This window comes from Sus scrofa, chromosome 17 (assembly GCF_054392235.1).
Source record: "Sus scrofa isolate SSC_HxYL_T2T_F1_AM1 chromosome 17, Sscrofa_HxYL_maternal_Yorkshire_Landrace_v2.0, whole genome shotgun sequence".
Classification (NCBI taxonomy): domain Eukaryota; kingdom Metazoa; phylum Chordata; class Mammalia; order Artiodactyla; family Suidae; genus Sus; species Sus scrofa.
The window spans coordinates 66,741,326-66,766,650 of NC_139399.1; the positions used below are offsets into that span (position 1 = coordinate 66,741,326).

At 54.9% G+C, this 25,325-nt stretch overlaps 1 protein-coding gene and 1 pseudogene across 16 annotated transcripts in view; one reads left to right on the forward strand and one right to left on the reverse strand.

Moving 5' to 3' along the window:
* The window catches only part of GNAS (GNAS complex locus), a 78,956-nt gene that overhangs the window by 39,760 nt on the left and 13,871 nt on the right, over positions 1-25,325 (forward strand). For 9 of the 16 annotated variants that reach the window (XR_014831682.1, XR_014831683.1, XM_085002507.1 and 6 more), the window contains 1 exon segment: positions 24,680-24,752. Coding sequence is in view for 10 of the 16 variants with exons in the window: in XM_085002507.1 (XP_084858633.1) it covers positions 24,680-24,752 (73 nt within the window). In the remaining 6 variants the exon portion in view is untranslated. 16 annotated transcript variants of the gene reach the window in all.
* On the reverse strand, positions 2,923-18,197 carry LOC146395410 (uncharacterized; annotated as a pseudogene).

Here is a 25,325-nt window from a genome sequence, read left to right on the forward strand (position 1 = left end):
GGCCGAGGAGGGCTGGGGAGGCAGGCCCAGGAGTCCAGGGCGGGAGGGGGCATCCACCCCACTGCCCTCGCTGTCCTCTGTGGGTCCCAGGAGCGCAGGGTAGGACGAGCAAAGGGGGAGGCTGCAGGGGGGGGGGCCAGCACCAAGGCCCCTGCCCCCGCTCCCCACAGTCCCCTGAGCTCTGACCGCTGCCTGCTCGCCCAGTGGGCCCTTTCTTGCTCCCCCAGATGTTCCTCTCCACATTCTAAAATGATGGTTCCATTTTTTATTTTATATTTTATTTTTTGACGGAGTCCTCCGCCCCCTTCTAGCACAAACTCGACATTCTGAGTGTCTCTGCAAGCCTTACCCCGCCGAGTGGTTGGGTTGTAAGAAATCTGGCCCCCGGGGACCTTTTTGGCCTCAAGAAAAAGAGCCCATCTTTGTGAGTTCTTTGGTTTGGTGGCTCCTCACAACCAGACAAGCTAAATCTGAAGGGTGAAAGCAAACTCCCTGTGAGGTAGGCACACATCTTAGATGCGGAGGAAATCCTTAGCCGTTTACAGGTTGCTTGTCCTCGAGAACTTGGCTCCGGCTAGACCCAGTATCAGCATTGTGTGCTTTTTTTTTTTTCTTTCTTTTTTTTTTTTTCCTTCCTTCCTCCCTTCCTCTTCTTCCTTCCCCACACTTTTGAAAAACAAGTTTTATTCTCCTGGGTATGTTCATTAGAGAGAGACAATTCTAGTCAGTGAGGAGGGGGGCTGGGGATTCTGCAGGAGACAAGATTGATTGCTGAGGGCTTGGGAGGGGGGGCGCCCAGTGCACGTTATACCCAAATCACTCAGGCTGTTTAAAAAAAAAAAAAAAGTGCAACAGGAGAGCAGATTTCGGCTTCCTGGCGTTCGTGGGGAAAATATTCCGTCAGCTGCCTCTGTGTCCTGTGCTTTATTCATTAGCTCAAGTGAAAAAACAAAGTCTTGTCCTAATTTGTGGGACTGGGACCCCATTTTCGCAAGTTGGGCCTTTAAGGGGGGAAAACAAACAGCACAGCTCACGGAGGCAGGAGACGTTTGCTGCGTTGACCGTGATGCAGTTTGTTCTCAAGGGTTAACTTCCCTCTACCAGGAAAAGTTGACACTTTTCCCAAGCCCCCCCCCCCCCAGTTAGAAATGTGTCACTAATTGATTGGAGCTAAATTTGCATTGCTTTAGACCCAGCAAAATGGCCGATTAGGGGCCCATGAGGGAAAAACAATTGCTGTCCTAAGAGCCAGGAAGGGGACTCACCCCCACTGTGCTTATTAACTGGGCCTTCTGTGACCTTTTGGAATTGCTGGGGGACAGGGGGTCCTGGCTGGCCTTCAGAAAGAAAGAAAGGATGAGTTTGGGGGAAGCGTTTAATGGGAATTGGGCAGAAAATGACATGCTTAAATGAGAGAAATCATGGTTCCACATGAAAACAGTTGTCACAAATTAATTTTTCCAATTTTTGACTCTTGGCAGAGCTGAGGTTTACCTCATGCGTAGATGGTGTCCAGCTTGGCAAAGAGCATGGGATGCTGCCCAGTTCTTGGTGCATCTGTACCCATTTTCCCTCACTGATAGGTGGTTTCCTAATTGAGGGGTTCAGGTGGATGTCAAAATGGCTTTGTTTCCCTTTTGCCTTTCTAGTAGCATCTCTTAACGTGCAGCAGCCACCTGTGCGTCTGCCAGGCCTCTCAGAAGGATGAGATCCTTGCCGGGTCGGTGAGTCTGCCTTCGTCGAGGCATTTTCATTTATTCATTCATTCACTCAGTGTACACGGATTGAGCGCCTAATATGTGCCCTTCCCCATGGGGAAGACGAGGGCATAAGACACTGCTGCTCCCTTTGGTGGGTTTTACAGGGAAGTTGAAGACAGTGGGTGGTCTCCACCGGGTGACTAAATAGGGACTAGACTTGGGAGCTCAGACGGGACGGAACCATCGTCAAAAAACAGACCTCAGCAGCCTCCCAACACGCCTCCGGCCCAGTCGAGCAAACCAAATCGGGGGTTTTGTAGAAGCGTCGCGTCCCGGTAACGAGACTGCAGAAAACCCAGGGATCTGCCGGGGAGAACCCAGGGGCTGTGTCGAGACAGGCTCACCCGCTGGGACTCCCTCGCGGCCCCTGGCGGAGGCTCGCTGGCTTCCGAGGCTGGGCTGGCCCGCGGAGGGACCAGGGTCTTCCAGGGCGGAAATTGCTCCTGGGGGTGGCCCCCAACGTGTCCACCCAAACTGAGGGTCCTCTCTCTGTACGTAGGATTTGTGCGAAGGATGGGATGGGAAAATGCTGTCTGTAGTTTGCAGTCAGGGCTCCTGATGTACTGTGGAGGCTTCCATCTTAGTTTCCCTCCTCCATCTTAGCTCTGGCCTGCCCTCCATCTTGGTTTCCATCCTCCCTCTTAGGTCCTGGCCTTCCCTCCATCTTAGTTTCCGTCCTCCATCTTAGATCCTGGCCTGCCCTCCATCTTGGTTTCCATCCTCCCTCTTAGGTCCTGGCCTGCCCTCCATCTTAGTTTCCGTCCTCCATCTTAGCTCCTGGCCTTCCCTCCATCTTGGTTTCCATCCTCCATCTTAGCTCCTGGCCTTCCCTCCATCTTGGTTTCCATCCTCCATCTTAGCTCCTGGCCTTCCCTCCATCTTAGTTTCCATCCTCCCTCTTAGGTCCTGGCCTTCCCTCCATCTTAGTTTCCGTCCTCCATCTTAGCTCCTGGCCTTCCCTCCATCTTGGTTTCCATCCTCCCTCTTAGGTCCTGGCCTGCCCTCCATCTTAGTTTCCGTCCTCCATCTTAGCTCCTGGCCTTCCCTCCATCTTGGTTTCCATCCTCCATCTTAGCTCCTGGCCTTCCCTCCATCTTGGTTTCCATCCTCCATCTTAGCTCCTGGCCTTCCCTCCATCTTGGTTTCCGTCCTCCATCTTAGATCCTGGCCTTCCCTCCATCTTGGTTTCCATCCTCCCTCTTAGGTCCTGGCCTGCCCTCCATCTTGGTTTCCGTCCTCCATCTTAGGTCCTGGCCTTCCCTCCATCTTGGTTTCCGTCCTCCATCTTAGATCCTGGCCTTCCCTCCATCTTGGTTTCCATCCTCCCTCTTAGGTCCTGGCCTGCCCTCCATCTTGGTTTCCGTCCTCCATCTTAGGTCCTGGCCTTCCCTCCATCTTGGTTTCCATCCTCCCTCTTAGGTCCTGGCCTTCCCTCCATCTTGGTTTCCATCCTCCCTCTTAGGTCCTGGCCTTCCCTCCATCTTGGTTTCCATCCTCCCTCTTAGGTCCTGGCCTTCCCTCCATCTTAGTTTCCGTCCTCCATCTTAGCTCCTGGCCTTCCCTCCATCTTAGTTTCCATCCTCCCTCTTAGGTCCTGGCCTTCCCTCCATCTTAGTTTCCGTCCTCCATCTTAGCTCCTGGCCTTCCCTCCATCTTGGTTTCCCTCCTCCCTCTTAGGTCCTGGCCTGCCCTCCATCTTAGTTTCCGTCCTCCATCTTAGCTCCTGGCCTTCCCTCCATCTTGGTTTCCATCCTCCATCTTAGCTCCTGGCCTTCCCTCCATCTTGGTTTCCGTCCTCCATCTTAGCTCCTGGCCTTCCCTCCATCTTGGTTTCCGTCCTCCATCTTAGATCCTGGCCTTCCCTCCATCTTGGTTTCCGTCCTCCCTCTTAGGTCCTGGCCTTCCCTCCATCTTGGTTTCCATCCTCCATCTTAGCTCCTGGCCTTCCCTCCACCTTGGTTCTAGGCCTCCCTCCATCTTGGTTTCCATCCTCCATCTATAGCTCCTGGCCTTCCCTCCACCTTGGTTCTAGGCCTCCCTCTTAGGTCCTGGCCTTCCCTCCATCTAAGTTTCCCTCCTCCCTCTTAGATCCTGGCCTTCCCTTCATCTTAGTTTCTGTCCTCCATCTTAGGTCCTGGCCTGCCCTCCATCTTAGTTTCCATCCTCCCTCTTAGATCCTGGCCTTCCCTCCATCTTAGTTTACGTCCTCCATCTTAGGTCCTGGCCTTCCCTCCATCTTAGTTTCCATCCTCCATCTTAGATCCTGGCCTGCCCTCCATCTTAGTTTCCGTCCTCCATCTTAGGTCCTGGTCTGCCCTCCATCTTAGTTTCCATCCTCCATCTTAGATCCTGGCCTGCCCCCCATCTTAGTTTCCATCCTCCATCTTAGGTCCTGGCCTTCCCTCCATCTTAGTTTCCATCCTCCATCTTAGGTCCTGGCCTTCCCTCCATCTTAGTTTCCGTCCTCCATCTTAGGTCCTGGCCTGCCCTCCATCTTAGTTTCCATCCTCCATCTTAGGTCCTGGCCTGCCCTCCATCTTAGTTTCCATCCTCCATCTTAGGTCCTGGCCTTCCCTTCATCTTAGTTTCCATCCTCCATCTTAGGTCCTGGCCTGCCCTCCATCTTGGTTTCCATCCTCCCTCTTAGATCCTGGCCTTCCCTCCATCTTAGTTTCCGTCCTCTGTCTTGGATCCGAGCTGCCCCCGGTCTTAGATCCTGAGCCCTGAGCCTTTTTTTCTAATGCAAATAGAGATAGTCGATATTCAAGTAGTGTAATTAATTCCCCGTCGTGGTGGAGAGAAAATTGCCCTTTAGCTGCAGAACTGAATCCTGGCTTTCCAGTCGCCTCTCCCTGGCCCTCGGGAGCCGCCTCCTCGGGGCTCGGCATCCGACGGGCGACTCTAGAAAGTCCGTGAGTCCCAGACGGGTTGGGAGGGTCTGGGGTCGGCCACCGACGAGGGCGCCTCCGTGACGCCGCGCTCAGAGGCGGGGACTGGCTCTCGGCCCCGCGGGTCCCGGCGGCGGCGCGGGTGCGGCCTTCCCACCGTCCTCACCTGAGCGGCGAGGGAGACCCATTTTCAGGACGAGAAGTGGAGCTTGTTTACCCGCTCAGAGAAGTGCGTTTGCCAAGTCACTTTATCACAGAGGCTGCCTCTGTAAACGAATTAGTTCTGTGCGATTGCCTCCCTCCGCCAGCCCCAGGCCCTCCCGAGTCCGGACCCCTGTGTCCGATGCCTTGAAAGCGACGGCCGTCCTGGGGAAGTGATTTGAAAGCCGTGGGGCCACGAGGCGCAGGAAATTGCGCCGACCCCCGCCGGGCGGCCGCAGGGTCCCCGACCCGAGACCTGGGGCCGGGCACCTCCGAGAGGGGGTCTGGCCAGGCCTCCTCACCTCCCTGCAGGTGGCTGTGTTCTGTTCACTTAATCCCATTAGCTGGCAGCGGCTGTGGGGCTCCCCTTAAGGGACATTTGCATTTTAATAAAGGGCTCTCTGAGGCCAGAAGGCTGAGAGGGCCCCATTTTTAATAGTGCAGCAGCATTCTAACCAGAAGCGCTCGGGGGGACCGGGAGGGGGCTCTGGGCAGTCGGCCCCCCCGCCCCCTGAGCCCGGGACCCCCCACCCCCCAGGTACCGATGGGCAGCGGTGGCGGCAGCGGCGGGAGGGGGCCCCGGTGGCAGAGTCAGGTCCAGATCGAAGCTTCGGTGCCTGACTCACTCCGGCTCAGGCCGGTAATAACAAGCCCCGCGTTTTTCTCCATCGTCCACTGCTCTGACACACAGAATAGTCAGGAAATAAAAGATCTGAGTCCTATACAGCTGCTTTGCTTTCTTGAAAAAAGGAGGAAAAAAAAAAGTCGGGGGTGGTGGGGAGAAGAGAGCAAGGAGGCATGAGGCCAGGCCGGCAAATAATGAAGCAGCAGAGCCCAGCTTGTTGCTGGCTTGTTACATAAACAGCCCCACCATCCCGCGTCGCAGCCCGAGGAGAAAGTGGTGCTTAGTGATACTTGGGTTGGCTTCACACCTGAGCTTGGAGTTACTCAGAGGTGCATTAACAACTAATGATTCAATTGAGGGAGGCCTGGATTGCCATTCGGAGTTGCCAGATATTAGCATACCCTTCTGGAAACCCGGAAGCCTGCCAATTACACTCCCCAGTGAAACTCTAAAGGGGCCTTTCCAAGATGCATGATATTTAGGAAGAGGAAATTAAGCTAATTTTGAAAGCTCCTGACATGTTTCCTTAAAATCGAACTAGTTGAAGGCTGGGATGAATATTATGAATTGTTCACATGATGCGTGTTTGAATAGATGTCATGGATTCCAAGGGCACAGCTCAGAACGACTCAGGGCCTGGGTTCCTTTCCTTTTTGTTTTTGGTCTCCCCCCCCCACCGCACTTTTTCTCCTGAAGCACAAACACAGTCTCTACCTGAAAGGGCCTCTGCAGAACGTTGTCTGGTAGCAAACAGGACAGAGCCACGTTCTCCCAAGAGGAGACGAGGTGCCATGACCAGGACCGGGGAGAGAGCCCTGGGCCCTGCGTGGCGGCCACAGGCGGGAGTGTCACCCAGGGGCTCCCAGCCCGCGGGGTGGGGGGGGGGCGGGGGGGGGGCTTTTATTATGCGTGTAAGTTCCAGCTTTCTTTCCAACACAAACACGCAGGCCGGCGAGGACATTAAATATGCAGCCGGGCTTTCCCTCTGAGCGAGGCCGGCGCTTGGATTTTTATCTTCCCAGGTCCAGAACCTGTTTACTTCCTTCCAAGCGGCTTCCTCCTGCCCCTTAGATAAGTCAGCGGGAGGATCGACCTCCAGACGTTGCTGAATTCGCGACCCCTGACAGTGACTGGGAACGGGCAGCCTGGCGTGGGTGGAGCAGCGGTGATGCAGCCTTTTGCCGCAGGAGGAGAGGGCTCCGCGCGACCCGGGCCCCGGGCCCTCGCTGCTGCCGCAGAGGCCGGCTCCCCAGACACCCATCCCTCCCCACCTTCCCCAGCTTAGGCTTCTGCTTAGCACCCTCCGCTTCCAGCCACCGTTTCCATCCCCACAGGGCCTGCGTTCAGGCAGAGAAAGGACCACTTGCGCAGGTGGGAGGAGAGGGAAGCAGAGGGTCATTTCAGCTGCGGCAAAAATCAGCCATTTTCCCTGACAGCACTTTAATTATAATGAAAGAACAAGATGTTTTTCGGTTTGTACGGAGGAGGCTTGAGGTGGGGGGGAAGGGGGCTCTGAAAGAGGAGACGGATGGTAGCTTATGGAGCTTGGCTTCGGAGCAGGCTGTCACCGCGGGTGACAGATACACTTAGGGAGGGAGCCAAGCCCCCTCCCCGCGCAGGGGCACCAGTGCTGCGGGTCCAGTGCTGCTGCTTGTAGGGGGCGTGGGGGGGCGAGCCCAGAATAGGAAGAGTCCATAAGGCAGGACTCAGGCAGCTGCTGGGTGCAGGCCGAGGGGGAGTCCAGCTTGCGTTCTGCTCCACCGGCTTTGAAGGCAGCCGAGAGGTTTTCGGTGCTCGTGCGTGTCATTGCTGACAATGGGGGTGGGTTGTTGTTTTTTTTTCAAGTCAGGTGCTTGGTTCAAATGGATGTTCAAGGACCTCGCAGCTGCAGAGGAGGCCAGGGCGAGCCCTGCAGGCCTGGGGCTGCTGTGATGAAGGCAGGGGCAGTGTCTTAGCGACGGGAAGAGAGCTGGAGAGGCAGATGTGGTCGGCTGCGTTCAGCCCAGGCGAGAGTCAGGCACAGGGCCCGGTTTCCCTTCCACCGCCCGGGCTCGTCTGTCATCCCAGCCTTGACCTTAGGCACTGAGCCTACAGGAAGCCGCCCCTCTGGCCCCATGAGTTGAACAGCCCCTGAAGGCGGCCCTGGGATTCAGGCTGGCAGCATTAGGAGAAAAATAAAGGTGGATTCTACAGTCACAGCTGAGAGCAGCCTTAGCTCCTGGGATTGGGGGATGTGAGCAAGAGAGCAGCCTTAGCTCCTGGGATTGGGGGATGTGAGCAAGAGAGCAGCAACATGCACCCTGGGGTCCCCACGGGTCGCCGGGGCTGGAGGGGCAGAGGCGGGGGAGGCAAAAGGCACAGAAGATGCATGATCTGCCGCCCTCAGCTCCACTGTCCGTTGCAGGGCTCTCTCCTGCCCTGGAAACGCCAAGAGCCGGCTGCCTGAGAGCCTCTGGCCCAGACCCCCCCAGACAAGGGAGGTGGGCTCAACCTGCTCATCTCGGTGGCAGCTTTTGTGTAGCTCAGTGACCCAACGTCTCTGTTAAAAATGACGTCGCAGCTGAGAGGTTCACGCAGCCTTGCAGGAAAACACCCAGGGGCACTGCTCTCCCCCTGCCCACGGAGGCTCCCTGTGTGGCAAGTTCTGCCACACAGCCCGCGATTTCTCCGGGGTCCCCTGCCCTCGTTGTCACACGGCTAGGGACACCTCAGGGGCGGGTGATTATGAATGGGCAGTGGGTAATGAAACAGCAGGGACTTGGGGCTTTGTGGGAGGTGAGTGATGGGCGGGTACGAGTGAAACCACTTTGTTTCCTGCGTTTGCCGAGAGGCTTCGCAGCACAATGCAGCATCCGCAGGATCTGATGGGGGGGCAGTGGTCCTGGGACGGGAGGGCGGTCCTGCGGGGCCACCGAGATGGCTCCCTTCTCTAGGACAACTGCAGTGTCCCCATCTGAGCCCAGCCGCAAGGCAGATGCTTTATCTAGACGCAGGGCGACTCTGTGTGTCTGCTGCAGAGAAGGAGGGACCGTGATGGTGCTGGTTTCGGTGGACCGGTGGAAGAGGAAACATGAGGGGAAAACCCTTCCCCGTTTTCCCTTCTCTGCTTGAACAACAATGTGAGGGGCTGGCAGTTAGGTCGGGAAGGAGAAAGAGGCAGGAGCAGCATCGTAACTTAGGACTGAAGGGGCTCTGTGCTGTTTTAGAGGGATTTTCGTTTGGAAGGAAAAAAAAAAAAGACAAATAAGACACAGACGCTTTTGCTGAGTCTGGGGGGTCACAGCCGCCCGCGTTAGGAGGCTGTATTTTTTCAGCGTCGGCATCAGGAAAGTGAGGCGTCTGTCCTCTCTCCGAAATAAAGAGGCGCTTTGAGAGCCAGGAGGAGGGTCGTTGTCCTGTCTGAGGCCGTGGTCTCATTTTTCACGTCAGAATTAACACTGGTTAAGATGAGATGGCTTCTTAACTCAGACCATTTACATTTTACAGAGTGCGAAAAAAGAGGGCTCCAAGCCCCTGTCTGGCGGCAGCAAAGCCAAATAAATAGGAACGACACGACCTTTTAAAAAACCCATTCTTAATGCCATGGCTTCGCTCTGGCAGATTTTGAGTCCTTTAGCCCAACCTGAAAACCTCGGATTTTCGTGGCTGGCCAAAGGGACCGCTTCCTACTGTGGCGGGGCTCTTTCGTCCCCCACAGATTCCTCTTCTGCTGACCTTTCTGACTTGAGTTTTTATCTTCTTGACACCGAGGCATCCAATCCATGTGGTCAAAAGTTCAATCTTGAAAAAAGCATCTGGTTCTTTTGTCCACAGATAGGCAGTCTGTCTGACATGGGGAGTCAGCTCATCCACCCACCTGCCCTGACCCCCCATGCAGCCCCAGCACCGTGGGTCACCTCTTAGGCATCTGAGGGGACAGGCCTGTGCTCCAAGGGGTTGGGGGTGGGGGGCGGACGAAGGTACTGGGCCCTCTGGCTCTCCCTGCCGTGGCCGCGACTGGAGCGCGCTGCAGCGGGGCGGTGGGGACGGGGAGCAAGCCGGTCCTTACGGGCAGGTGCAGGGAAGGAGAGGCCTGCAGAGGGGAATCCGCCTGCCTCGGCCCGCCGCAGCGTCCTTGTCAGGCTCGGGACCGGGCAGGTGCCTGCAGCCATCTTAGAAGGGAGAGGGGGCTGAAGCCACCTGCCCTCCTTTTGTCCTCGGCTGTAACCAGTGAGGAGTAAGGATGCGAAGAGGTGCTTTTGTAGGAAAAGGAGAAAAAAAAAAAAAAAAAGGAGGGAGGCATGATTTGCTTCTTTTTGAAAAATCCCCTCCCGGTCCCTTTCCCTCGCAGAGACCAGAGTTTCTACCAATGCCCGATCAATGTCACGTCTCTGAAGGGAGAGCGTGACCGCTGGGTGACCGCATAGACGCATCAGGTGTTGGGAGGAAGGCTGAGGCAGGGTCCCCTTATTATAAATTAGGGTGCCTTTTGTTTGTTTCTGTGGGGTTTTCGTGCTGCTAATAACATTTTTTTGGTAGTTTTGCAGACATTACACATATATTTTTCCCTCAGTATCTCTTCTACTTGGCATCCATTTTTTAGAAACTACATGTTTGCTGTAGAGTTCTAGTCTTGAGTTTTCTCTTCTCTAATTCTTGCTCTTTTTTATCTTTGACCAAGGGCCCCCCCTCTGCCTTCCGCACCCTCAGTACGTCTAGGGGACAGGTGGTTCTGTCAGGTTGAGGAGGACCTTGATTGAACACCTGTAAGACTCTGCAAGGTGAATGACCTGTAGAAGTTTCACATCTAAGATGAAAACAGTAGGTGTCCTTGGGATCATACTGCTTAGGCCACAGTCTGGTGTTTTGGTTTTTGTGTTCACATTTTGCATCTAACCAACTCCTGGGGCCTCTTTGAAATGATGTGTTTAGACTAGTTACTGATTCAATTAATAGATGTGTTTAGACTAGTTACTGATTGAATTAATAGAAAACCAGTTAAGAAGTTCACTTTTAAGGCCGAGAGTGACTTTCAATTACCCTGCTCTGGGGCGCCCCCATGAGGCGTGTGCTCAAAATAACACATGATAGGAACTTGAGATCTAGTTTTTCTAGACTTTGAGATGCTTCTAATGGTTATGAGTAAGTAGAGTCTCCATTTCATTTGCACATTAGATGTCTTTGGGTCCGACTCTGCTTTATACCAGTGTCCCTTGAAGGTTCTTTCACAGCAAGGCTGTTCGAAGGAGCCAATTATGAAAAAATCCTGGTACTCTGGTCTTTGCAGAGTAAGGAAGCAGGACACCTCCTGCTGCTTCAAGGTGGTCGATGCCTTCCGGTATCATTTTAGTGAGAAGCATCCTCATGGGAACCAGCCCCCCAAATGGGAGATGCGTCACCTCTGGAGGGGGTTCTCTGTCCATCAGCCGATGGCACCATCTTGCCAGAAGATAGGGACCTGGGGTCTTTGCGGTTGGTGGGACGGACTGAGGAGAGATTCGTCTGGGCTCCTCCTTCCTCCCCTCTGCAGACCGGGACACCCTGTGACGCTTTGCTCAGGCCCGTCTTTGGCATCTCAGAGGTGCCCGCGCACCGGCCGATGCGACACCAGAGCTCCCAGGGTTGGTTTGTTCTATAGCTTCACTGGCCGTCCTCCACAGCTGTCAGAGCCCCTCAAAATCCGGCTCCTTTCATTGAGCACCTGCTGATTTCTCACCTGGGGTCGGAGGAAGGGGCTTTGCGCTGTGACTCCCAGACCTAAGGACTTCATGCCGTGCCCACGTGAAGGGCTGGTTTTCTAGAGTTTTTCCTTCTTAGTGTTAGGTCACTGCAACCCTGGGATAAAAATAGGTCTAATTAGTATTTACAGATTAGACTGCATTTCTAGCTTTGTGCCACTTCCTTTCATAATACCAATTTTGGTGACACATTTCCTAGAATCCCAGGCTGGCTTCGATTGCTAAAATCCTCCAAGAGCCGATTATTGGACAGATCCGTTTGCCCGAAAACCCAGAGGGGTTTGGTCCTGATCGGACCTCTTGGCTCCCCCGTGCCTTGTCCTCTGCCTTCTGAGGTTGGTCCTGATTTTCTTGTTTTCTGTTCGGGAAGAGGTGACTCCATTCTCCCCCAAGGCCGACCTTTTTGAGGACCGGCTGGGCACATGTGGTCTTCTGAGGCGAAAGGCCCTTTCCTGCCTGGCTCCAGGGTCCCCCCCAATTAATGGGGGGAAGGGGGATTGAGTTAGGCATCACAATTCCAGCCAAGCTGGGCATCCATGGAGTACACCTGTCTCTTGAGCCGGTGTCCAAAAATCCAGCCCTGAGGGTCACAACTGGAGCGTTATTTCGGCATGAGCAATTCAGTATTTAATGTTCCTTAGAAAAATAAATCCTTCCAAGCAGCTACTGTTCACCTGTTAACCCTTAGCGGATTTCATAGAAGGAGGGATGAGGTGTCATCCGTAATTTTCTTGGCCAGCAGCCCTCGCTTTCCGATCCCGTCTTTAAAAAACCGTTTCTTGTGTAACGGAGAACAGGGGCTGCCAAGACCGCATCCGCGTATTCTGTCTTTTCATTTCATTTCTCTTTTCACCTGCAGAGTACATAGCCTTTGTACTCATTGGCATTCTGTGTCTTTTCTCTTTTCCTGGTAGCTTCTCTGAGCCCTGCCATGGTTGGCAAGTCTAAATTTACAATTAGGTGGGGGGGGGGGGTTCCATCGTGAGTCAGATCTTCTCTTTTTATGTAAATGGCCCGCAAAGCGACACACATTTCAAAGTTGTCCTCCCAATAGCCGAACCCTTCTGTCACCTGGGCCTTCATAAATGAATTGTCCATCTGCAATTACTCCACGTAGCACACATCGTTTGAAAGCTGAGTTGTCTGTCTGCCTTGCCTTCTAAAAGGAATTGGCTATATTTAGGTTTTCAAGCAAGCCTGCTTTGTGTTCTTTGTAAAGTCAGCGACATTCTTTCGATTTTTTTGGTGTAATTAGCACAAAAGGAGCCGTAATCTGAGAAGGTAGTAGAGACTTTGGCGGCTGAGAGACAGGAATGTCCAAGAAAGCGGCAGGAATGTTCTAGAAAGCAGGCAGAGGCGGCTTTTCCAGTTCTGGGCGGCAGGCAGGGACCCCAGGCTGTGGCTCATGAAAACATCCCCTTTTCGTCCCCCAGACTGACTGCAAACGCCTGATGCTTTGGCTGGACCGCTCTTCCTTCCTCATAATTTCCAGAGGTCAGCAGAGACTTTAGAAAGCCACAGTGCCATCTAGGCTCCGCCGAGTTGCGTGGGCTTTTGTGCCAGGCTGGGGAGACTGCTGTGAATGCCACCAGGCCCCTCGGTAAACTGCCCAGGGAGGGGCTGAAGGGCAGCCTCTGAGCTCCCCGGCAAACACTGGATTTTGACCAAATAGAGGCTACATGGAAAGTGGGGGGCCCTTATGTGCAGCCATGTGCAAAGGAGGAGGCCTCTCTGGGGGCCAGGTCTTTGTGCCCCCACCGCCCCCCCAAACCAGAAACTCAGGGAGGAAAGTGGAGCAAACTGTAATTACACGTTCGTCAATTTCAATTTCAGTGTGTGTGGGCCAAACACAAAAACGATGAAAAGGTACCGACATTTCTGGGTACGTGAAACGTGTGACTAATGATTGTCACATTAATTGCTTAATTCCGGGTTGACCAACAGCAAATGGGAGTGGGTTTGGAGTGGGTTTAGACAGGGGGCTTCAGCCAGGAAGGCAAGTGACACCCACAGCCCGGTCAGAGCCTCACTTGTCCAGAACGGAGGCCAGCACCTCATCGCAAGCCTGTCGAGCTGAAAGTGGTCAGCCACTCGTGGTTGGTGGGGAAGTAAAGGAAAAACGCCCCAAGAGGTAAACATTGTATTTAGCCGTCCCCTCCCGCGTATGTCGGTACACACAAAGCAGCATTTAACGAGAGGAAATGTATTCCCTGGTTCGTCCACAGTGCTTAGCTCTCTCAACTCTCAATTACACGGGGCTCAATTTGAAGCACTGAGTGCCACGGGAAAAAGCAAGATCTTTAAAATCAGCCCAAGAAGAGGGCTTCGTTTCTCAGCAGAGGTCCCGACAGGACTGCAGCACTCTCGAGATTTCACCCACTTGCTCTGTGTTTTGGTTTTTCCTGTTGGTACTGGTTTAGGAAGATGTTGGATCAAAATGTGATTTAGACACGGCATCTTGTAAATTAACAGTAAGCGGACCCACACCTATTTTTAAGTCGTCCTCCCTGCATGAGCTCCCCCCACCCCCATCCTGTAGGCGTTTCCATCCTCGAGGCCAAATGAAAACTCCTAAGCAACGGGTTTCCGTTACCTGCGTCCTCATGAAGTCCCCCTCCCTCCCAAGGGAACTTAGAGATATTTTAGCAGAGGGATGTTCCCGTTCCTCCTGTAGAGGGTAACACTCTCCCGTCTTTTTTTTCCTTTTCTTTTCCCAGTGACTGTCGCCACTAAGTGGTTCTGTTGGCCTCCAGTTGATGTCAGGAAGCCCCCAATCCAAGTGGTGCATTTAGACTCTTTTCGGGGCTCGTGTGTGTATCACGTTGTTTAGGTTTAAGGGGGTTTTCTTGCTGTTTTTCAAGGACCAGAGTTACGCTCTATTGTATTGCTTCCTCCTCTTAAGGTAGAGCATGGCTTTGTTAAAGTCCCCTCCGGCTCCCTCTGGGGCTCCTGCGGCTGTCCTAAGAAAGGCGCTAATGGCCTCAGGCACGGGGCACCCAGGGGACCGGGAGGTTCCTCTCTCCCGTGGGGTCTGCCCATCAGAGCCAGGGAAGATCCAGAAAGGCCCCAAAGCCCCCAGCCACCTCCCTTTGTGCACCAGGGTTTGAGGATGTTTGATGGGTGTCTCAAAGCCACTGGCTCAGGAAATTGGGTCCCCACGCGATGGCCACTGGCTCCCACGTGTTGGTTGGATTAGAGTAGGTTCTGAATTAAACATGGATTATCTTTGAATGGGCAGGTGCAAATTCAATCAGGGAGTTTCATGGGGCCATGGAGTTTGTTCCTTAATCGCGAGCCTTCTGAACGGCGTCTTCCGAAGCCGAACACCGTGTCTCGTTTTGAATGCAAGTTCAGGGTTACTTTGTGTTATGACACCTAGTGAATATGACAAGATAAAAGATGCTCTCGGTAATTAGGTTTCTAAGAACTTTATGGTCCTCAGTGATAGAACCTTCTTAGCAGGGATTAACTGGGACTAGGAGAAGGCTCTTTAGAATACCTGCTTTCGGCAGCTGTACAGCATAGGCCCCGGGTCACACTCACTTGCAAAAATGACTCCAGTAATTCTAGTCAGAGTGCGAAATGTGCTTTAAAGACAGAGTGCACCACTGAGGGGCTGTGACGTTATCATTACAACCTGACAGCTAAGTGTTCTGTTTCAGTGGCAACCTATTTGCCACGTCCTCGGTTATTAAAATAGTATTTTCCCTGGGCTCTTGGAGAATTATATTTTCTCAGGAATCTCACAGTGACCCCATCTAGTGAAAGGCTGAGAAGAACACCTTGTCCAAAAACCCAATGACTATGTCAGGTGCAAGAATGTTTTCTAGAGTCTAAGCTGCAGCGAGCCCACGGCTTCCAGCAGACGAGGCACGTTCACTCAGACAGGAGGGTGCACGGGAGCCAAGGAACACCCCCCCCCGTAACGGTGACCACGGCGTTGCAAGCCTGCCGTGGAATCCATCCACTGTTGTGAACTGCGCACTGCTGGAAAGGTCTGGCGCTAGGCCGTCCCTGGGTCTAGCGTGGGGCACCGTATGTAGCCGAGGCGTATCACTAGGTGACCTGGTGTTTCCGGGTAGGGGTGTGCTACTGTCCCAACCTGCTGGCTTCGACATGAAGCGAGTCACCTGGAGCTGGGGACCCGTGCCCTCCCTAGGCATTTGGCACCCGGGACCTTCTGGCCCCGTGCCCCTCTCTGGAGCTTGGAATTTCCACGACTTCCATCTCTCCCCGAGCCAAATGAGAGGCCCCTTCCACTGGAAAACTCTCTGGGTCTAGACTGTTCCAAGAATAATGCTAACGGATTGCACGACTCTCAAAGCATAAACCACCGTGCACTTAAAATGGTAACAACCTATTAAAATAAATTACTAATTCATATGAAAAGGTCACGCATGGTGGCCTCCAAACCTGACTTTTTTTTTTTTTAAAACTAAAACTTTTAAGGTCCGGGTAGGTCAAATGCTAGACCGAAAACTGTAGACGGTATCAGCTCCCCACGCCAATTAAGTAAACTCTCATCTTTCACTTTGTGTCGGGTGAAAACAGAAAGCCCAGCAGACCACAAACGAGCTTGTGTTTCAGAGCTCTTAGTGTCATCTGCTTACCTGTAAACCCTTGCTTCCACCTGCTGGCGTTATTTACAACGTAAATGCTTTATTTGTCCATTGGTGGTTGGTCATAATAAAATATAGGTGAAACCTACGCTGAAACAAAAAAAAGATTTTTTTTTTTTTTTTAAATTTTTTAAGGACGGCCTGCCAGCTTAGAAGTGGAAATGACTGAAGCCTGGCCTTGCTTTATACAATAGTCCTGATTGTGCCTTTGCCTGGACTGGGTGTCAGCATATGACATGGGACAGCTTCACCCCTTTCAAAGTTCAGGTGTGATGTTTGTCTAAAAGGGGGGAGACGGTGACCCAACTCAGGGATTTCCAAATAAGGAGACTCTTCATTATATTTACTGCAGTAACGTGTAGCTCCTGGCATAAGTATCAGGGCTGCGTTGGTTACTATTTACCTTGTTCCTCTTAAATACAATGTATTTGCACTTTGCCACATGAGAAGCAGGAAGGAAGATGCTTTTGAACAAATGGAGCGTAACAAAAATTTCTGGCCTGTTCCTCCTCCTCCTGCGTCTTCACCATATTTTTTTAAAAAATGACAATCCATTAGTCCAATTCAACCAAGAGGTTTTTATTTAATATACAAAGACATAAAAGCCTGGGCCCTCTTTTCAAGTATTTTTCTAATCTAGCCGGTGAATGATTGAGTCCTGATCCCTGCAAACAGCTATGGACTCACAGGTGGTGAGACCTCACCATCAGAGTAGCTTGCGGGAACGTTCGGTCAATCGGGTTGATGTTTTATCGGCTTTTGTTTAGGGGAACAGTAGTTCCTTCGCGCTTCCGTCAAGGGAAGGTGTATTTTCGTGTGGAAGGTGAGGCCACATCCGAAGTGGGATTGAGACCTGGCTCATGTGGGTGCGAGCAGGGTAGGGCAGGCAGGACAACTTTCCAGCAGAGTTGGAGAAAGTTGGCGGGGCCCCCAGTCGGGCGAGGTAACAGCTGCAGGTTCTGAGGGTCTGGCCTGCGGATTTTGCTTCCTGTTCTCAATTCCAAGTGTTCTCCGGCGACTTTGAATTGCCCTCCGCCGTCTTTCAGATGCATACAGAGAGGGCTTGCAGAAGGTGTGCCTCATGGGGCCGAGAAAAATACTGGGCGACACCCCCACATCTGCTGCACCTCTTCCTACGCGGAGTTGAGCAGACTGGGCAAAGGGGGGGTTTCAGCGGTCCCCTGGAACGGTTAACGGCGTCTTTCCATTTTCAAAGACTCTAAAGCGATACAGACGGCTTCCTCAAGGCCCCCGAAGGAAGCTGTCACCCCAGGGCCTTAGGTGTCTTTGCTGTGTTTCCCTTTGCAGACAGATTTCCTCCTCTGCGTTTTCATCCCCCAAACTTCCGAAGTCTCACGGACTGTATCTAAGTCCAAAAAAGTTAGTTGGGAGAGTTCCCGGTTACTTTGTAGCGGGGGGTCGGCCGCCAGGGGCAGTGGCTGTGTCTCCGGTCCATGGCCAGGCGCCTCCGACTCACCTGGGCACAAGGTGGGCCGCACTTGCACTGAGTGAATGAATGAATGAAGGGCACCCGAGCAGACACCCGCCTAGCTTAAGGGGGCTCAGCCAAGGCCTCAGCCAAGGTCCCAGGAAGAGTGAGCGGCCGCCGCGTCCTGGAGAGCGCGGCCCGCTTCTCCACCCAGTGCGCCCTGCCGCATCCTCGTGTGGGACGAGGGAGCGGGCCTCTTGGCTTGCGACTTGGGTTCAGAGTTTTAAACAGCTCTCCGGCACATTCGAGGTCAATAAACTACTTTTCCATCTGTTGCAGAGCTCCCCGCGCCCGGCCGCAGAACAGCGGGACCCCTGGCCCAGCGCCTCTCCCGCCCGGGAGGACTCCGGGGCGCCGCTCCGCAGCGCTGCTCACCGCTCGCCTCTCCCGCCCGCCGCCGGCGCCCGCCTCGCTGGGCAGCGCTACTTTTGCGCGCACATTGCACCGCCGGCCAGCCGATCTGGCGCGCGATTCGTTGGGCTCGCCGACACCTACCTCCGCCGCGGGCACGCGCCGCCGCCGCCGCCGCCGCCGGGAGGGAGGGGTGGGTGGCCGCCGCCGCGCGCGCTAACCGGGAAGCTGGAGGTAAGGAGGCGCGCAGCAGGGGTAAGCGCCGCCGTCGCACACTTTGCACGCCGCCCAGGGCTACACCACTCGCCGAAAATTGGGAGGCAGGTCTGGGAGGCGGGGTCCGGCGCCCACCGCCTCGGGCGCCCCGCAGCCCCCGGCCCCCGCACCGCCCGCGCCCCTCGACCACCCCCTTGCGACCCCCACTCCGGCCTGCACCCCTAGGGTGCGCGGCGGCCCGTTTGGGCGCGTCCCCGGCGGGCCGATTTTTCGGCTTCCCCTTCGGTTTATAGGGGCCGCCGCGGTGGGTCGGTCCTCTGAAGAGGCTGGGGCGTCATCGGGCTGGTGAGGAGCGCTGCTCGCCGGCGGGGACACTCAGTCGCGTCGGCACCGCGGAGCGGGCTGCGTCAGGTGGCTGGCCCGGCGCGGCTCGCTCGCTCGCTCGCTGGCTCTCCGGCTCCAGGCTGCGGCGCCGCGGCTGGAGCGAACCCCTGTCCCGGCGAGGGGCGGCGGCGGGCGGCCGGCAGGCACTGCCTTGCGTGTGAGTGCACCTCACTCACATGTAAGTCCGGGTGCACCGTGGCCTCCCGCGGAAGTGCGAGTCGCCCGGCGCGGGGCAAGAGCCGCGGGGCTGGGACGGGGCAGGGGCGCCCCGGCGCTGCCGCCCTGCCCGTGCCTCCCGGGCACCCCCCAATTCTCTCTCTTTTCTCTTTTCTCTTCTCCATTGGCATGCCCAAGAGCCTAAACCAAGGAGCGCCTGAGGGTAACAGCAAACTCGTGCCATCGCGCCTCTGCACTTTTCTGTTTTGAGTTGTTTGACATTTCTTGGTGCTTTTTGATTTCTCGCTGTTGTTGGGTGCTTTTTGGTTTGTTCTCGCCCCTTTTTCGTTTGTTCATCCTTTTTGGCGCTAACTCTTAGGCAGCCAGCCCGAAGCCCGGCAGCCGCGCTCTGCGGCCCCGGGACAGCGCAGGCGGGGATCGCAGCCGACTCCCCCGACACGGGGCGCACGGGGTCCGGCCAGCCCGAGGCCGGGGGCAGGCAGGGCGCCCGGGCCAGGCGAGAGCCAGGCACCCCGAGGTGGCCAAGCCACCATGCTGAAGATGGCCATGAAGATCAAAGCTCGAATGTCGGGGAGCGGGAGGAAGACGGCGGCGGCTGCGGCCGAGGTTGCTGCCGAAGCTGCGGCGGTGGCTGCAGCGCTGGCCGAGCCCCACGCGCCGCAGAAGAAAGGGGACGCCGAGAAGCCCCCCAAGAAGCCGGCGCGAGACGCGCCCCCCGAGAAAGAGAAGTTCCTCACCGAAAAGGAGCAGCGGAAGATCGAGAAGAAGCTGCTGGAGCAGAAAAGAAAAGAAGAGAAGAAGAAGGAGAAGGAGAGGAAGAAGTTGGAGAAGATGCAGAAGACGAAGAAGAAGAAGAAGAAGGTGCCCGAAGCCCCGGAGGAGGCCCGAGGCCCGGGGGTCGCCGCCGCCGCCGCCGCCGCCGCCGCCGAGGGCGCCGCGGAGGGCGCCGACGGGGGCGGCGTGGACGCCGGCACCGTGGGCATGAGTAGGATCTGGGTCGAGTGGGAAACGGACTCGGACTCGAGCGACGAGGACGACGACGACGACGAGGACGACGACGACGAGGACGACGACGACATCTCCGACGCCTTTCCAGGCTTCAGGGGCACCTCGTGGGGGTCCGGGCTGCTCAAGATCGGCGGGCTGAGCTCCCACCTGCCACTCCTGGCCTTCCTCGTCTTCTCCGTGCGCAGCCCCGCGTGGGTGCTCGACTTCCTGCTGCAGAAGCGCCCGGAGCAGGGCCGCGGCTGCGGCTTCTTTTTCGGGGCGACCTGCTGCTTCCGAATGTTCCTGGGCTGCGCCTTCTTCTCCTTCTTGGGCGGCCGGGCCAAGCGCAGAGGCCGCGGGCGCACCGGGGCCTCGGGTGCCTTCGGCTCGGGCCATGGCGCCCGGCGCCGGGGGCTCGACGAGCGGTTCGTCTAGTCAGACCCCCCGCCCCCTCCCCCGCCACCGCCACCAGACACCACCATCGCTGTGTAGTGTGGAGTTTTATTGAGCATTTGTGTGTGTGTTTGGACACATTTTCCTTTTCGGTTGCTCTGTCCTTTGGTTCGTGCTCGCCTCGCTTTTTCCACACTCCCTGCTCTCTGGCTCTCTCTGTGTCTCTCTCTTCTTTTCGAAAATTTTCCTAAGTCCGGGCTCGGGCTCGCGCTCCCTCCCCTTCCGCCCACCCCGGCCCCTCGGCGGCGCCCGCGGGAGGTGGGGGGGGGGGCCTCGGCCTCGGGGGCCGCCGGGCGACGCGGCCCGGGGGGTGGAGCGTTGGCGTCGTGCGAGGGGTCGTCACCGGCTCGGAGACGCCCCCTCTCCCCCCCGCGGCCGGCCCCGTTTGGGGCCCGAGCCAGGGGGGTGAGGGGGCGTCTCCCAGGCCTGTCCCGTCCCGGGCCGGGCGCAGGCGGAGGGACCCCCCTCCCCGGATACCGGGGGGGCGCCTCCCTCCGCCAGCTCCCGCCCTCCCCGCCGCCGCGGCCGCTGCCGCGGCTGCTCCTCATCCCTCCTCCTCCTCCTCCTTCCACCCCCCTCGCCGCCGCCGCCTCCTCCTCCCCCCGCCTCCCCCCGCCCGCCGCGGAGCTTTGGGTCGGGGCGGCGGCGGGGCCCCGGCCGAGGCAATAAGAGCGGCGGCGGCGGCAGCGGCGGCAGCAGCTCCCGCAGCTCCTGCTCTGGTCCGCCTCGCCCCGCGGCGGCCATCAGACCCCTCGGCTTCGGCGCGAGGGGCCGGGAGCCGCGCGCTCCCCTCGGTCAGACCGACACCACCCTCCCCGCGCGCTCCTCCCCGAGGAGCCGAGCCCGCGCCCGGCCCGCCCGCCCGGCGCTGCCCCGGCCCTCTCGGCCCGCGTGAGGCCGCCCGCGCCCGGCCCCGCCGCCGCCGCCGCAGCCCGGCCGCGCCCCGCGCCCCGCCGCCGCCGCCATGGGCTGTCTCGGAAACAGTAAGACCGAGGACCAGCGCAACGAGGAGAAGGCGCAGCGCGAGGCCAACAAAAAGATCGAGAAGCAGCTGCAGAAGGACAAGCAGGTCTACCGGGCCACGCACCGCCTGCTGCTGCTGGGTAAGGGCGGGGCGGGGGGCGCCGGCCCCGGCCCGGCCCGGGGGCCCCTCGGGGCGCCCCGCAGGCTGCGCGCGCCGAGCCCGCCCCCCGCCCCGGGCGCGCGCTCCCGAGCCCGCCGCCCGCCCGCGGGTTCAGTCTCTGGGGGGCGAGGCCGGAAGGGGGACCCCGGGGCGCAATTTGGCCGGGCGGGGGCTCAAAACGGGGCGGGGGGCCTTGGCGACGCGGGCGCGGGTCCCCCTCCCCCGGCCCGCCGCTCTCTGTCTCTCTTTCGCCCTCCCCCTCGCTCTTTTCTCTGTCTCTTTTTCCGCGAGGCCTACACGACGCCAGGGGTTTGGGTGCGTGTTGGGGAGGGGGAGGGGAGTCCCACAGGGCTCCCGAGACTGCGACAAAAAGAGGGTTTCGGGGACAGGAAATGGGGTGGCGGGCAGAGGGAGGGGGACCCGCCTCCGTGGGGTGTGTGATTTGTTGGGAGAGGGACAGGGAGAAAGAAAGAAAGAAAGGGGCTAGTAGAGGAGGGGGTGACGCGGGGGGGGGCGCCGCAGCGACAGAGGGGGCCTCGCCGAGGGGAGCTGTGGCGGGGGAAGTGGCCGAGGAGAGTGGGGGGGGGCGGGTGACATCAGCCCCTCGGAAGGGACCGGAGTGGTAAAGGTGGTGCAGCGAGGGGGAGGGGGCGCGGGCGAGTCGTGGCGCCGGACTGGGGGGGGGCGGGGAGGAGGGAGCGCGGCGGCCGCTGGGCGCGACTTGGTGCGTTTCGGGCAGGACACACTGTGTGCGCGGAGCAGACGTGTCCCGGGCCGTGGAAGGAAGAGGAGAATCAAATAAAATGAGCCCGAAAAAAAAAAACAAAAAACAAAAAACATGGAGTTAGTACGCTAAGTGCCCAGTGAAGCCAAATGACACGTCATTTTACAGTATGACCTTTTTTTCCCCTTCCAGATATGCAGGCTTTTTGAAAAGCAAAGAAGAGAATTAATTGTAGCAGCTGCTGCCCCCCCCCCCGCAGCAGCGCCCCCCCATAAACCATTAACACACACACACACACACACATTTTCCTGTTAGTCGGCCACATTGAGAGTGCTTTGTTGAAAAAAAAAAAAAAAAGACATTCACAAATCAGAACTGGAAAATGACATTTGTCTGGAAATGGCTTCTTGGTCTGGAAATGGCGTGGTTTTTCTGTCCTTTTCAAGGTGGGAGGGGGGCTTGAGAGCGCTTTAAGGAAAAAGACTTTTCCCAGGTGGAAGGAGATGAGAATACATTAATTAGTTGTTTGTCAAGTGACATTTGGTTGTTTGGATTTGGGTTTTTCTCTTTTGATTGCGGTTTTTCCTCTCTGGCCAAAAAAAAAAAAAAAAAAAAAAGGCGTGGGGGGGGTGGTAACTATAAAGAGAGGGCCCTTTCCCCCCTTTTTTCCTCCAAGGTGCTGCTTTGGAAAAAATAAGTAAAAGAAGCATAAGAGAAATTGTTGAAATGACCAGAAGAATCACACAAGCATTAATTAGTATGGAAGTTTTCCACTTCCTTGGTAATTTGGCTGAGTTAATTTGTGAATTTGCTAGGTTAAGACCTAGTTCATGGTCGCATATCAACAAAACAGCTTGATTGTAAAGAATAAAATATAAAAGGGCTGTTTTTTTTTCTTTGTGGTGGAGCAGGGTTGGCTTCTTTTGATGGGTCACGTCTTTGTTCTCCTGGGTCCAGGTTCATCTAAAGCAGAAAATTACTAATTAAGTGAAAATAAGTCTCTTTGGTGTTGATGCATTTGCAATGACAATAATTAAATGATACATATGTTGGAGTGTTGGCAAGACTTCTAAAGGTGGGATTATGCTGTGTGACTATTAATATGCATATGATTTGATTTCAAAGTATAAGCCTAGAAAAGTCTAGAATCTTTCCTAGGCACACTAGCTTGCTAGTTGAATACTAATTTCAACCAAGTGTGATGCTAACGGTACCTTAAATCTCAAACACCTTTGCACAATGTCTCCAGTTAATTTGGGACTGTTGCTCTCCACACACCTTGCATCACTGGGCTAACCTTTCCCCAGGTGTCCTAGCCCTTGTCAAAGTAGATTGACAGCCTCTGGCGCTGGGGTTTACTGCCCAAGCCAGTGTCACACATTTGCACTTTAAAATGGTGATTCTCAGCAAATAATGCCCCCCCTCCCCGAAAAAGAGGAAACCTAATGATGCCCAGAATCCTCTTTTTAATCCATCTTAACTTGACACCATGAAAATCAAGTAAATTACAGCAGCTCAAAAGACCTTGCAGTCGTTTTTTCCTTCCAATTCTAATTTCATAAATGTGGAAACTGAGGCACAAACCTGTTTGTGCCTGTAAAAGAGGTGCTGCACATCTGAGCACTTGTGAAATAGGAAGATTGGAGATTCTGATGAATACTGTGTATTCTCTAAATGGGATCTCTTAATAGGGCCTTTAATATTTTAATTTATGAGAGTTAGGCTCATTAAGATACAGTGTTTGCTTTGAAATCAATGTTTCTGTGGAAACTAATTTTAACTTTTTACAGATATCGATCATAGCCTTGTGAAAAGGCAAGAGAAGGAGGAATGCTTTGCTCTCTGGGCAGTAAAATAAAACAATTAATAAAATTAAAAGTGGAAAAAAAGGGGGGGGGGCTAAAAACCCAAACAGGTTTGTGTGGGAGGAGGGGAAAAAAAAAATGGTCCCCTCAGGATAATTTGTTAGCGTTATCTATTTGCAACTGAGAAACTAGCATCCTCCTTCTAACTGGGTGAAACTGTTTGTTTGTTTGTTTTACAGAAAATACATGTTTTTACAAATGAAAGGTGATTTAAAATGGGGGCACGTGCTTCTCTTTGCTCTTTTAGTTGAGAAAGGTTTGGAATCTTTGGAAATTAAGTGGTTTCCAGGAATATTCTTCCCTGTGATTAAAACATGCTAATATGGGTGTTCTCAAGTGCTGTATTTAATGTTTATGTTTTTCGAGATGACAGAAAATTGATGGGTTTTATGCCCCCCCCACCATGTTTGCTGTATCCAGAGAGTTCATCTTCAGAAAGACAAAGTTTGCAGGAAGGGGGGGTGAATAATAAAATGTGATTTTGTTGGGTTTAGGGGTTGACTTTTAAGTAGCCCCCCCCTGCAGGGGGGGGGGGAGAAACCTGCAAAGAAGCTGCGTTCCTGCATCCGTGTGATCTTCTGGGCATTGTTTGTGAATCCTGGGGTATTTTAACCATGAAACGTCTGACAAACAATGAATTATGTGGCTTCATATCTTAATGTGTACATTTAACCAGAGAAGGCTCATTTCAAAAATCCAGTTTCACAATTTCAACTTCAATTTTCTCCCCCCCACCCCATGACAAAATTGCGTCATTCTCTCTTTGCCCCTTTGCCCACCCCACCAATTTTGAAACCACCAAAAGAAAAAAAGAAAGGGAAAAAACACCTCCGCATAGCAAAACCTTTAATTCTTGTTTGTTGTTCTGATGGTGAAATACTGCAGGTCGACACAAAGTTGGCTGTTTGTTTCCTTTGCTCGGCGTCGCGGCAATGTCAAGGAAAATTGCAAGTCTCTTACTTGGTTTGCTTTTTGCGTGTTGCTTCTGTGGAGAAAACAGCAGTCCTCTCTCTCTCTCTCTCTTTCTCTCTCTCTCTCTCTCCCTGCCCAAGTGTGTGACATGCCTCCTTCTTAACCTGAGACTTACTTTCATTTTCTAGGTGCTGGAGAATCTGGTAAAAGCACCATTGTGAAGCAGATGAGGATCCTGCATGTTAATGGGTTTAATGGAGAGTAAGTGTCCAGGCTGTGACAGGCGGAGTTCCACGTTGTATACTAACCTTTAGGAAGTTTAGGTAGCTGGGGGGGGGGGGGGGGGCTGGACAGCCCATGTCCACTTAATTTTTTCACCTTACACAGAGAAAATACAGGGAAGCGCCCCTGAGGGTCCCCCCCGCTCCACCCCGTCCTTTTCCTCTTTGGTGCAACAACAAACAGTAATAGGAATAATAATACAGCACCCGTGTTGGCCCCGTGACAGGGCTGCAGCAGCACTGCTGGCAGGTTTTGGTGCAGTGGGTCTCCAACCGTGGCTGGCACTGGGCGCAGCCACCCCCTTTGCCTGGCGACGCTGACCACTGCAGCGACAACGCCCCCCCCCCCCCCCCCCGTGCCCCCAGCGGATTTCAGCGCAATGCACCAGTGCAGCAGGGTTTCAACTATTAGGGAAACAATGTTTCAAAAATATTCTCACGTTAGACAAGGTCGGAAAAGTCCGCCTTTATTAATTCCTCATGCCCTCTCCCCCCCTTTGGAATTACCAGGGTCAAATCATAGTTTCTCTTTGTAAAAACTGATAATCTCACC